The sequence below is a fragment of the Triturus cristatus genome, chromosome 5_1, assembly GCF_964204655.1.
Source record: "Triturus cristatus chromosome 5_1, aTriCri1.1, whole genome shotgun sequence".
NCBI classification, from domain to species: Eukaryota; Metazoa; Chordata; class Amphibia; order Caudata; family Salamandridae; genus Triturus; species Triturus cristatus.
The window spans coordinates 783,154,083-783,166,142 of record NC_140587.1 but is presented as its reverse complement, the minus strand read 5'-3'; the positions used below and the strand labels follow the sequence as shown (position 1 = coordinate 783,166,142).

Here is a 12,060-nt window from a genome sequence, read left to right as displayed (position 1 = left end):
GGCCGGTACCACTGTCCCTGAATCTTCCCCACTCGAGGACCGTATACTTGATGGTCATCTGCCCGATAGTACGATTTCCTTGATTTATAAGAAATTAATCAACAATCGGGCGGATCTCCTTGTGCGTCTTAGGGAGGCCTGGACCGGCGACGGGTTGGAGCTGGATGACGAAGACTGGCAGTTCGCACTGTCCTCCCCGAAAGAGGTCGCCATTCCTGCCCGTCTCCGTCTCGTCCAGCTCAAAATTCTTCACCGTGTTTATGTGACGGGTCCTCGTTTGGTTGCTATGGGTTTTTCTTCGGATGGGTTGTGTAAGCGCGGATGTGGAATGAGCGCCACCTTCCTGCATATCCTTTGGGAGTGCCGTGAGGTCGCGGCGTATTGGCACCGTGTGCATGCTGTAATGGAGTGTGTCACTGGGGTCGCTCTGTTGCCTGAGGCTCGTCGATGTTTGTTGAATGTGTGGGAGCCGAATGATGACAACCTCGCCCAGGCCCGGTGGGCGGCACTTGGGAACATGATTGCAAAGAGGGATATTGCACAGCTTTGGGGTTCCCGACGGCCTCCCACCGTGTCAGTATGGAAGGAGAACATGGACTGGTGCATGTTTAGAGAGAAGACGGTATATCTGGCTAGGGGCAAGCCTAGGGCGTGGAGTAAAAATTGGGGCCAGTGGAACACCTACCGAGGTAACATCTGTACGCCCCCCTTTGTAGACACTCCGGACATTTCTCTGTCCCCCTGATCCTGAGGTTCCTAGAATACTGTACTCCTTTTACTGATTGTCCTGACTTCCCCACTGCCTCCCCCCCCTGGTCATCATTATTGTCCTCCTGATTCTCTACCTGGTATGGCAGGTCCCCCCCATCGGAGCTCGACACCGTCCAGAATGTTTCTCGCCTTGAGTTTTGTTTCATTGTTTTCCTGTTCGTTCCTCTTAAAAAATTTAAAATATTGGTATCCTGCCTATCTTCTGAGTTGACGAGAATATATCCTGCAACTCTGCTGGACCTCTGGGGATCAGTCGCTGCTTCGTGACGTAAAGCAATTGATTTGCATATACTAGCGGCCGGCCCTGGTGGTTGTAGGCCCATATTTGTAATGATGTTGTTTTGCACAATAAAGTTTTTCAAAAAAAAAAAAAAAACACAATCTCTGAAGTTCCCAATTCTATCCACAACTTTCCCCGGTGAGACAAAATAAAGGAATATGTCTCCAGGAATATATTTAAAGGAAGACCAAAATATGGTAGATTAGGATTCCCAAATTTCCACAAATGTAATTTAAAATGTGCTGCAATGTTTCAAACCTTGTAATAACTAATGTCATCATTTGTCTTATTAATAGGTGAAGATATATAACATTTAATTTATCAATCATTATCTTCTGTAAGTTGTACAAAATACTTATGATGCAACAACAACTGTAACCCAATGTTCTCAGATCAGCATCACTGTCCTGGAGTCCAAGTCGGTGATGCATACTCAACATGCATAGAGTCAACATGTTATGGTAACGCAGCAAATAAATTCTACAATAAAATGCTCAGTTCCCTTCTAGCTTTTTCAGTGCAACATCATTCTTTTGTGTTGTCTTCGGCAACACTATAACCATCAATTTCCTGCAGGTAATTTTCCTCCATATTTTGTAAATTTCAGCAGGAGTATTCTGTTATTGAAAGCTGTCCTCTCTAAATCCTTATAGCAAAACCTAACCTTTCATTCACTGACATTCAGACGTGACAACAATGTCTTTTGGTCTCACCATGAAATGGCAATTTAAGGACTTTTCGTTTTTTTTTTTTCTTTTTGTTTTATTCCTCATTTACTGCCATGGTTCCAGACTACTGAAAGCCTGCTGCTTGGGTAACAGGAGCTACGGGCGCACCGTTGTGCTGGCACAGCAATTGCTGGGAGGGCGAGCGGTAAGAGATCAAATATAAAAGCCCTACAGCCACCACGGCCGCCCTAACAGCTCAACCTTTGCTGCCAGCTGACAGAAGTTAACCATCTTTGTGGTTATTCATGCTGGAAAGGATATGTGCGCCTGGGCAAGAGAAAGAGGGAGACCATCAATGAGACAGCAAGATGTCACTATGGCAGACTAATCATCGGAGCCGGGGAAAAAAAAAAAAAAAAAAAAAAAAAAACCCAGCAAGTTCAAGCAGTCCCATCCAGCATCTTCCAATAGTTTCTCCTATCACGATTACCGGCCCTAGCTATATCTAGTTTAGAGAGCTGAAGCAGAGAACTACGCCACTCAAAAAAAGATGGTGGCGTAGGTTCTTTCCAACGTTTACAAAGGACTTTTCGTTTTTGTTAATTATAATTTCTGTAGCTCACAACCTTCAATTAGCATGGTTTTGCCAGATAGGTCAGTAGTTAAGGCCACACAATACAAAAAGACATGTCACCATCCCTCAAAAGGCAATGTATACAGACTAGCTGCTAGCAAGGGAAATCTGGCATTCCCTCACTACTTTATTGCCCATGATGCACTCGATTTGTGGCAGTGGTGGCAATCTAGTATAGCCCTATCCTAAAACCACCCATGCCATCACATCACCATCGTTGAGTAGTGCTTTTACATATTGTGCTGCTCATTGTGGTGCTTCTGTTTCTGGTCAGAACATTAGAAAATCGATTAAATGCTGGCTCAATGCACTTATAGATCTTTCATCTATGCAACACGTCTTCTCTAATAGAGTCCTATTTTATACATTTATTTTTCTAAATTCTACAATCCATTTTTTGCTTTTTAACACCATAAGGTACTTTTGAAATGGGTCCTTCACCAAATATTTACATGTAGTGATATAATAAGTTGTTTGCTATTCTTTACTGTGATTTATTTTTTAAATTCTTTGCACCGACATGCTCAGTTGTACTACTTACTATAATTTTTACTTTGATGAAAAACAAAGAAATAGGCTGGACAGGAAAGAATGGTCAATAGTTTAACAGAATGGTACCAAGGCAAGTGAAACTACAGAAACCAATGCATTTTCTCTGATATCAACTGCAGAAGCAACAATAAGCTCACTAATAAACCTATATTTTATAGCTATCAACGAAGAGCTCCATTTGGAAATGCTATTTAAGAATGCCACATACTAGAAGGAACCAAAAAGAATCAAAGCAACTTTCTACAACAGAGTTCGTCTTACCTCCAACAATTCCATCAGCTTCATCTGTTTGGAGACTGGAAACACTAGTAGAATCCATTCTAAGTTGTAGATCTGACAGTTTAGCACGGAGCTGTTCTATATCACTCTCTTTGCTGTCCAGCTGCATCTGAAGATCCATTTTGCATAAACTCTCTTCAGCTAATTGCTGTGGGTTGAATAAAACATACACCACAAAATCAGTCCCCACAAAGTAGATTCATGATTCAGTTGGAGCTTTATCTAGGGCAAACTTGCTAATCAAACATGTCACTCATTTTTTCTGTTAATGGAACGTCATCTGAAAATGTCACTAAGCTGGGATAGAGAGAACACTTTAGTAAGGAAAATAAGGATAAGATTACTTTTTTCTTAATCCATTACTCGTATTTTAGAGGATCTGTACCATATTAAAACTACAGGCTATCTCTGCCATTCAATGGTGTAACTAGAAACTGCATTGTAGCTATTTTAATAAAGAGCTTTGTTTGTCAATATCACAAATATATGCTTGACTCCTACATAGCAGGCTCCCATTCCTGCACAGAATAACACCATCAACCACTCCTTTCACTCTGAAAATTAAGCCAATTGGTGTGTGATCTCAATAACAAGAAAATGGTAGACATTGACATATCCTATCATATAATTTGCCAATTCCAATTTAAATTATAGAAAACTTGAATATACCATCCAGATAGGGTGCCTTACGCTGTAAAACAATATCACACTAAAGAGTGCTATTAAGTCTGTGCAACACAAGATATGCTACAAGACATACCCATGTCAATAAACAAAGCAAGGACAGCCCACCAACATTTGCTTCTAAAAAGCAATGATTTAAAAGTGAAGGAAATTATAATCTAAATTTGAACTATCGCTCAAGTTACTACTTGTGTAACGATATATCTGTAAGAGACATTAGTTAGTGATAGATTCCTTACCTTAGAATAATCACCAGGCGTCAGACTGGATCCGGAAACTTTTGCTAGCAGTACCCCTGCGCGTCAGTAGTTGGCGTTGTGCGGCTCCGCGTCCGTCGCTGGCGTCGTAAGCGCCGAGATGACGTCACGGAGACTACTTAGGCGCCACCCATGCACGCTGATTTCAGTTCTGTACACGACTTTCCGCGCCAGGAACGCAGAGCCATGCAAGAAACTGACCACTGGTGCCAAGAAACTAGAGCCCTGAAAGGGATGACCTTAACCCTAGAAATCAGTTTGCAGAACAGGGAGGATGGGTGGGGCGGTAAGGAATCGATCACTAATTAATGTCTCTTACAGATATATCATTACACAAGTAGTAACTTGTGCATCTGAAAGAGACACATTAGTGATAGATTCCTTACCTTAGAATAGATACCCCAGCAATACCAACCCCTGGGGGTCTGCGAACAAGATTACACCAGAAAGTCACGGAGAACAGAATGGCCAAAGGAGCCGTCTCTCCGGACTTGACTGTCAAGGCAGTAATGCTTGGTAAACGTGTTCAGCGAGGCCCACGTAGCTGCCTGACAAATATCCTGCAAGGGGACGCCGCGTCCCAAGACAGTAATGGCTGCCGTTGCCCTGTTAGAATGGGCACTCAGTCCCACCGGAGGTTCCTTTTTAGCCATAGAATAACAGGCCTTGCTACACAAGAAGACCCAGCAGTAGATAGTCCTCTTGTGAACAGCCCGGCCTTTCTAGGCGCCTGCATAGCCAACAAAGAGTTGGTCATCCACCCAGAATTCTTGTGTGCGATTCAGGTAAAAGGAGAGCGCATGCTTTGGGTCCAGACGGTGGAGCCTCTCTTTCTCTTTGGAAGGGTGCGGAGGCAGAAAGAAAGTGGGTAAGGTGATAGTCTGCCAGATGTGGAAGGCAGTAACAACCTTTGGCAAGAAGGAAGGATGAGTACGAAGCACAACCTTGTCTGGATGAACAGACAGAAAAGGAGGCGTACAAGAAAGAGCCTGAAGCTCACTCACTCTCCTGGCAGAGGTAATAGCCACCAGGAAGGCAGTTTTCAAAGTCAAAAGATGTAAAGGACAATTGTGAAGCGGCTCAAAGGGAGCGCACATGAGATAAGTCAAAACAAGATTTAAGTCCCACTGAGGCATTATGAAAGGAACAGGAGGGAACATATGCGTAATGTAATTTAAGAATCTCTGTACAACAGGGGAATTGAAAAGAGAAGGCTGATCTGGAAGCCTCAGAAAGGCTGAAATGGCCGAAAGGAAGCCCTTGATAGTACCCAGAGCAGAGCCCTGCCGGGCCAGAGAAAGAAGGAACAAAAGGACCTCAGAAAGAGGGACAGAAAGGGGGTCCCACAGTCTTGGCTGTGCACCATGCCACAAACTTGTTCCACCTGCAGGCGTATACCGATTTAGTGGAGGGCTACCTGGCTGCCAGAAGGACATCACAGACTTCGGGAGGCAATTCAGATAGAATTACCTGTCGCTGCTCAAGCTCCATGCATGTAGGTGGAGGCTGGACAGGTTTGGGTGGAGAACCGTCCCCTGCTGCTGCGACAGAAGATCCTCCTGCAGAGGCAGTCGGATCGGGGGATCCAGGCTCATACTGAGTAGCTCGGGATACCAAACTCTTCGAGCCCAGTCCGGAACCACAAGGATGCCTCAGGCCCGGTCGTGCCTGATTTTCTTCAGCACTCTGGGTAGAAGAGGTATAGCCGGAAAGGCGTACAACAGACCGCAGCTCCACTCGCGACGAAAAGCGTCACCGAGCGAGTGCCGCCTTGGAAATTCCAGCGCGCAGAACTGTGGACATTGTGCGTTCTCTTCTGTGGCGAATAGATCTAACCAAGGCTCTCCCCACTGTTGAAAGCGACCTTGCACCACCTCCGAGTGAAGACGCCATTCATGATCCATCAGACACCGGCGGCTGAGTTCGTCCGCCCTGGCGTTCAAAGAACCCGCCAGGTGTTGAACCGTCGGGGAAATGCTGTGACGTTCCAGCCAAGTCCAGAGGTGTAGAGCCTCCTGACATAAGGTCCACGACCCCACCCCGCCCTGTTTGTTGCAATACCACATGGCGGCGGTGTTGTCCGTGAACACCTGCACTACCTTCCCCTGATAGAGGGAAGGAATGCCTTCAGTGCAAGAAGGATCGCCCGAAGCTCCAGAAAGTTGATATGGAGCCAGGACTCCGCCGTAGACCAAAGGCCTGTGATCTCCGCCTCTCCCATGTGGCCGCCCCATCCCAGGGGGGACGCATCTGTCACCACTGTGTGCTCCAGTTGGGGAAGGGAGAGGGATCTGCCGCTGACCCAATGCTGATTCGTGAGCCACCACTGCAATTGTTGTGCAGTGCCCTCCGAGATCTGGACGTAGTCGGATAGGTTCCCCTGATGCTGTGCCCACTGGAACTTCAGGTCCCACTGCAGAGCCCGCATGTGCCACCTGGCATGGTTGATTAGCAGGATACAGGAGGCCATGAGGAAAAAACTCGAAACTGCGCCGTGTCCAGAACCGCTCCAATGAAGAGAAACTTGTGGGAGGGAATCAGGTGCGACTTCGGCACATTGATGGAAAACCCCAGCAAATGCAGGAGATCGTCCGTGGTCTGGAGGTGGGAGACTACTATGTTGGGCAATCCCGCCTTGAAAAACGAGTCGTCTAGATAGGGAAAGACTGAAACCCCTGATCTGCGCAGATGAGCTGTGACCACCGCCATCACTTTGTGAACACCCGAGGGGCGCTGGTAAGGCCAAAGGGGAGCAAGGTGAACTGAAAAGGCTCCTGGCCCACCCTGAATCGCAGGTAACGCCGATGGGCCGGCAGGACGGGAATATGAAAATAAGCGTCCTGAAGGTCCAGTGCCACCATCCAGTCTTGTGGGTTGAGAGCAGACAAGACCTGAGCCAGAGTGAGCATTTTGAACTTCTCCTTCTGGAGGAAGCGATTTACGCCCCAAAGGTCTAAGATTGGACGTAGACCCTTGTCCTTCTTTGGAACCAAGAAGTAGTGGGAGTAACAACCACAACCTACTTCTGGCGTAGGAACACGCTCGATGGCCCCCTTGGCCAAGAGGGCCTTAACTTCCTGCTGGAGAAGTGCCAAATGATCCCCCGACATGCGGTGGAACTGTGGTGGCATGGCTGGGGGGGTAGACTCGAAGGGGAGGGGGTAGCCCTGTCGAACAATCTTCAGAACCCACCTGTCTGATGTAATGGTGCGCCAGTGGGGGAGGTGATGACGAATCCTGCCCCCCACTGGCATCTGGTGGGCCTGAAACACTGGACTAGGAAGTTGTGGAGGCACTGCCAGCGGGGGCGTTGGTGGACTGACCCGCACGCTGGCCCGTGACCCGCCTCTGCGAGCCCCACGTCCGGGGCTGCGCTGGGACTGTTGCTGTGCAGGCTTGTTCTGAAATGAACCTGTTTGAACGCCCCTTCCGAAGCTTCGAAAGGAACAAAAGTTAGAACCGGAAGGAGTACGTGTAGCCAAAAGGTCTAAGGACTTGGCCGTGGCCCGAGAGTCCTTGAAACGCTCCAACGTGGAATCCGCCTCATCACCAAAGAGGCGAGTGCCATCGAAGGGCATGTCCATCAAAGTATTCTGGACATCTGCCGAAAAACAAGTCGTCCTCAACCAGGCATGACAACGGAGCACCACCATTGTGGAAATCACCCTACGCAGCGAATCTGCGGTATCAAGACCACAACGTATAGCGAATTTGGCCGCATCTCTCCCCGCCATAAGAGCTTGGGAGAGAACTGCCCGGGCCACCTCTGGACACTGAGGTAGCACTTGTTCAACCGCATCCCATACAGAATGGGAATAGCGGCCCAAGAGACAGGCAGTGTTCACAGACCGCAGTCCAGAATCTGCGGAAGAATAAATCTTCTGGTCAAACTGCTCCAACTTCTTGGATTCCTTGTCTGGTGGAGCAGAAGAAAATGCACTCGGAGACGTCGAGGCCTGAGCCACCAAACTCTCAGGTGTAGGGTGTTGGGTGAGGAAGGCAGGGTCGCCCAGGACCGGACTATGGCGTCGGCCTACAAGTTTGTCCACAGGGGCCCCTGTGTTGGGCCGGGACCAGGTGCCCAGAAGCACATCAGTAAGTGCATCATTAAACGGCAACAGCGGTTCTATAGAAGAGGAGGCTGGCCGAAGCACTTCAGTCAGTAGGTTGGTCCTGACAGCCGCAGTAGGGAGCTCGAGGTCAAGAGCCTCGGCTGCCCTATGTAGCACCGTGGAAAAGGTACCACTCTCCTCCATAGTAGCTGAAGGGGATGGTGAACCAGGCGCCGGAGTGTAATCCGGGCCACCGGCCTCCGCCTCCTCATCCCAGTTGGGGACAGACTCGCTCTGTGCTGCGAGAGGGTCTTCAAACCCCTCCCAGTCCTCCCCTTCCTCCACAAGTGGACGAGGACGTGGGTGAATAAAAGGGTAAAAGTTCCCGATCGGCGTCGGGAGACATCCGTCCGGCACCGTGTTGAAGTCGGAAAAGTCGTCGATGTCGGCATCGGCGACGTTTATGTCGGCGGGGGCCGTATGGGGTCCACCGGCAAGAACGGGGAGCCACGGTCGGAGCCATGGATGCCTCTGGGCATCGACGTCAGGGCCGGAGCCGGCGACATCGAGGAACGCGGAACAGTGGGGCCCGCGGGGCACGAAGGCATGCCGATGGGGCCGCACGGGCCGAAGATACGTGCCAATGCAGACATGAACTTTTGCAATTCGGCCAGAGTCACCGATGGTCCCGGGAAAGGTGGGTAAGCCAACGGTAACTGCTCAGGCTCCATCGGAGCCGCAGGGGCGGTGCCACCTGCACCCCAAGCCGCGTGCCGCAACCGGCGAGGGCGAAAAGCGGCGACGCTTTTTCGACTTCTTGTGCTTCGCCTTACCGGACACCGAGTGCGAAGACTTTGAATGATGGGGTTTGCTCTGCGACCGGCCCTCGACCTACCACGGGACCGGGACCTGGAATGACGTGGGGCCGACTCCCGGGCCTCCAGCCACTTTCGGGTCCGCTCCCGCAAAGTTTTCGGGGCCATGGCCCGGCAGTGGGGGCACGACTCTGTGTCGTGGTCACGCCCCAAGCAAAAGAGACACTCACGGTGCGGGTCCGTCAGCGACATCGTGCGTGGACAGGCCCTGCAAAGCTTGAAACCGGGCATCCTTACGCACCAGGGGTAAGTTTACTTACAAATTATAACAAATACTTAGTCAACAAGTGACGGGGTACGTCTCTCTCTGGATCTGCGCTTGCTGGCGCGGAAAAACAAAGAACTGACGTCAGCACGTGAGGGCGAGTCTAAGTAGCTCCAGTGACGTCATCTCGGTGAATAAGACGCCAGCGGCGCACGCGGAGCCATACGACGACGTCTACTGACGCACAGGGGTACTGCTGATGAAAGCTTTCCGGATCCAGTCTGACGCCTGGGGATATTCTGAGGTAAGGAATCTATCACTAACGTGTCTCTTGCAGATATAAGCATTGCAGCTTCATTTTATCACTAAACACAAAATAAATACAGATACAAACACTGAACAAAAAATAAATTTGGAACAATTAGTTTCTTATATATAGATATAGATTGTTATCTATGATACTTGTTTTATGTGTTGTATGTAGTGCAGTGGAATTTGTTGTTTGCATGTTCAACCTGTAATAAAATGCATCAAAACCAGTCATTTAAACAAGGACAGCTGGGCCAGCAAGTGCAAAAAGACCAAAAGGGCTGACATACAACTGTTAAAAGTGACTAGTGCAAGAACCTGCTGGGTCAAAAACAAAATAAAACAGTAAAAAGAAAATAACAGTTTGGCTTGTAAGGGGTCTATAATACAGGTTCCAAACCAGGCTGCAAATTGTTGCTACCATCAGGGGTGTGGAATTTATAGAAATATCGACTTGTACATGGGGCAGGTTGCTTGATAAATCTACTAGTCCTGGAGCAAAATCGATTTGTCCCTTTTGCGCCATATGGTGCGGCGACAAATTATGGCAGCAATCTCATATAAGATATTGGATATGGCCTCTCTGATTATGCCAGGGCTCATACCACAGTAGGGTTTGAATACTAGCAATTCCCTTATGTTTCCATGTTTCCACAGATCTACATACTGGGGATGAAGGTAGTGGTAAGCAATAGTTTCAGGGTTGGAATGCCCTTTTTAGTCTGTGCAAACCTACTAACTTGCTTATTTTAAGGGTTTTCACCAACTCTTCTTTAATCTTTTCCCATACTGAGAAAGGTTGTAAATTTACTCCTGACAATGGCAAACGTAAAACGTCTTCCAGGTCTCGGAAAAAAGTGGTTAGTGGGAAGGTAAACTTGCAAACACAAGTGATTTTCGCATGAGCAAATCTACACATGCATATGTGCTCATGTTTAAATGCAGTTAACAAATCTTTTCTAGGAGTACCAGTTCTTGGCCTACTTTTGTAAATTCTTGTGAATTCACAAAAGCCGTAAATCTGCACTTAATGCTAGGACATATACCATGGGTGTACTTTTGAGACTTTCTTTAATAATTGGGACCTAATTAGGTCTGGCGTTAACCATGATCATTTGTGTTTATTAAAATTCTGTCTCTCTGTTTTCCTCTCTCTGTCTATTGGCTGGCTTCACTGTCAGTGACAGCATTTTGCTCTTACGCAAGGAGCATATCGGCACACAAAGTCGTTTTGTTCAATGCCAGGAACTACTGTGGCAGTGTGTGCTTTTTGAGAGCAAATATGTTTTGCTTTTGCCAATGTTTGTTATAATGGCGAGGGCCTGGCAGCTTCCATACCAATAAGGTTTTAACAAAAACCATGCAAAAGCAAGACACACATTGGCAAAACCACAAGGCTGACCACCAATTTCAGTCCTACTGGCTTTGCCAATGCTTGTTTATATTTATGTTTACTATAATCTTATAGAAACTGGTTACACTGATTTTCCATTATGAATATTTTTGGGAATTACTAGCATGCATCAACACATTTTACTAATTGATGCTGCCAAGAAATGGTACTTAAAATGTTACAGTCGTTTAGTGAAATGTTTTTTCCTACTTGCATTTTTTTGCGAACATTTTATTTTGAAAGCAAAGAATCATCAATCTTGCGTTAAAGCTTCTGCAAATATTTGCATCTAATCGGAGAGCATTCTGGGAGCATTATAAATAACCTCATAATGCTAAACTTTGAAAACGTGAGCACACATTTTTATACTGGAACCACTGTCAGTAGTGCAGTCAGAGCTTACAACATTTACTTAGAGCGCTCACCCCAATACTAAAGGCTTTGCATTATTGAACCATAAATACAAGTTTGAACATCATTTACACAAATATGACCTTAACTGCAGACAGTGCCCATCCCTGATCCATAATGTTCTACTGCAAACTGGCAGCCAAAGGGTTTGTGCTTCAGGGGGTTGGGCCTACTTGTCCCAATGACAAAATACACGAATTGACCTCAAACAATATGTCCTGGGCGTCGGGCTGTAGGAATTCCAAATCCCTGTACCATGAGTGTAAATGGGCTTCTTTGAAGCTGCTTGTATGCATGACAATATCCCCAAGCTCAGGTGGCAGATCAAATTCTTTCAAATGCTGCAGCTCTATCTCCACATATAGAGGTAGAGATTGTGCAGGTTTGGGTTCAGAACCCTGCCCTGCTGCTGCAACAGAAGATCCTCACGCAGAAGTAGCCTGATGGGAGGACAAATGCTCATGTCCAGAAATTCTCGATACCACACTCTCCTGTCCCAATCCAGTAGCACTATGATGACTTGAGCCCGGTTGTTTCTGATCTTCTTCAGAACTCCGTGCAGGAGAAGCAGTGGAATGAAAGGCATACTGCAGTCCCTTGCACATGCTTTTCTGAATGAGTCTCCTACATAGAGCGTTCTGGAAATCTCCAACGCTTGAAGTCTGACTCAATCAATCAGGGGGTTTATAT

General features: G+C 47.4%; 1 protein-coding gene across 2 annotated transcripts in view; it reads right to left on the bottom strand.

Moving 5' to 3' along the window:
• ROCK1 (Rho associated coiled-coil containing protein kinase 1) overlaps positions 1–12,060 on the bottom strand; it is a 1,783,501-nt gene that overhangs the window by 324,742 nt on the left and 1,446,699 nt on the right. For both annotated transcript variants that reach the window (XM_085605798.1, XM_085605799.1), the window contains exon 27: positions 3,167–3,332. In XM_085605798.1, the coding sequence (XP_085461924.1) occupies positions 3,167–3,332 (166 nt within the window). The remainder of the gene's footprint in view (positions 1–3,166; positions 3,333–12,060) is intronic.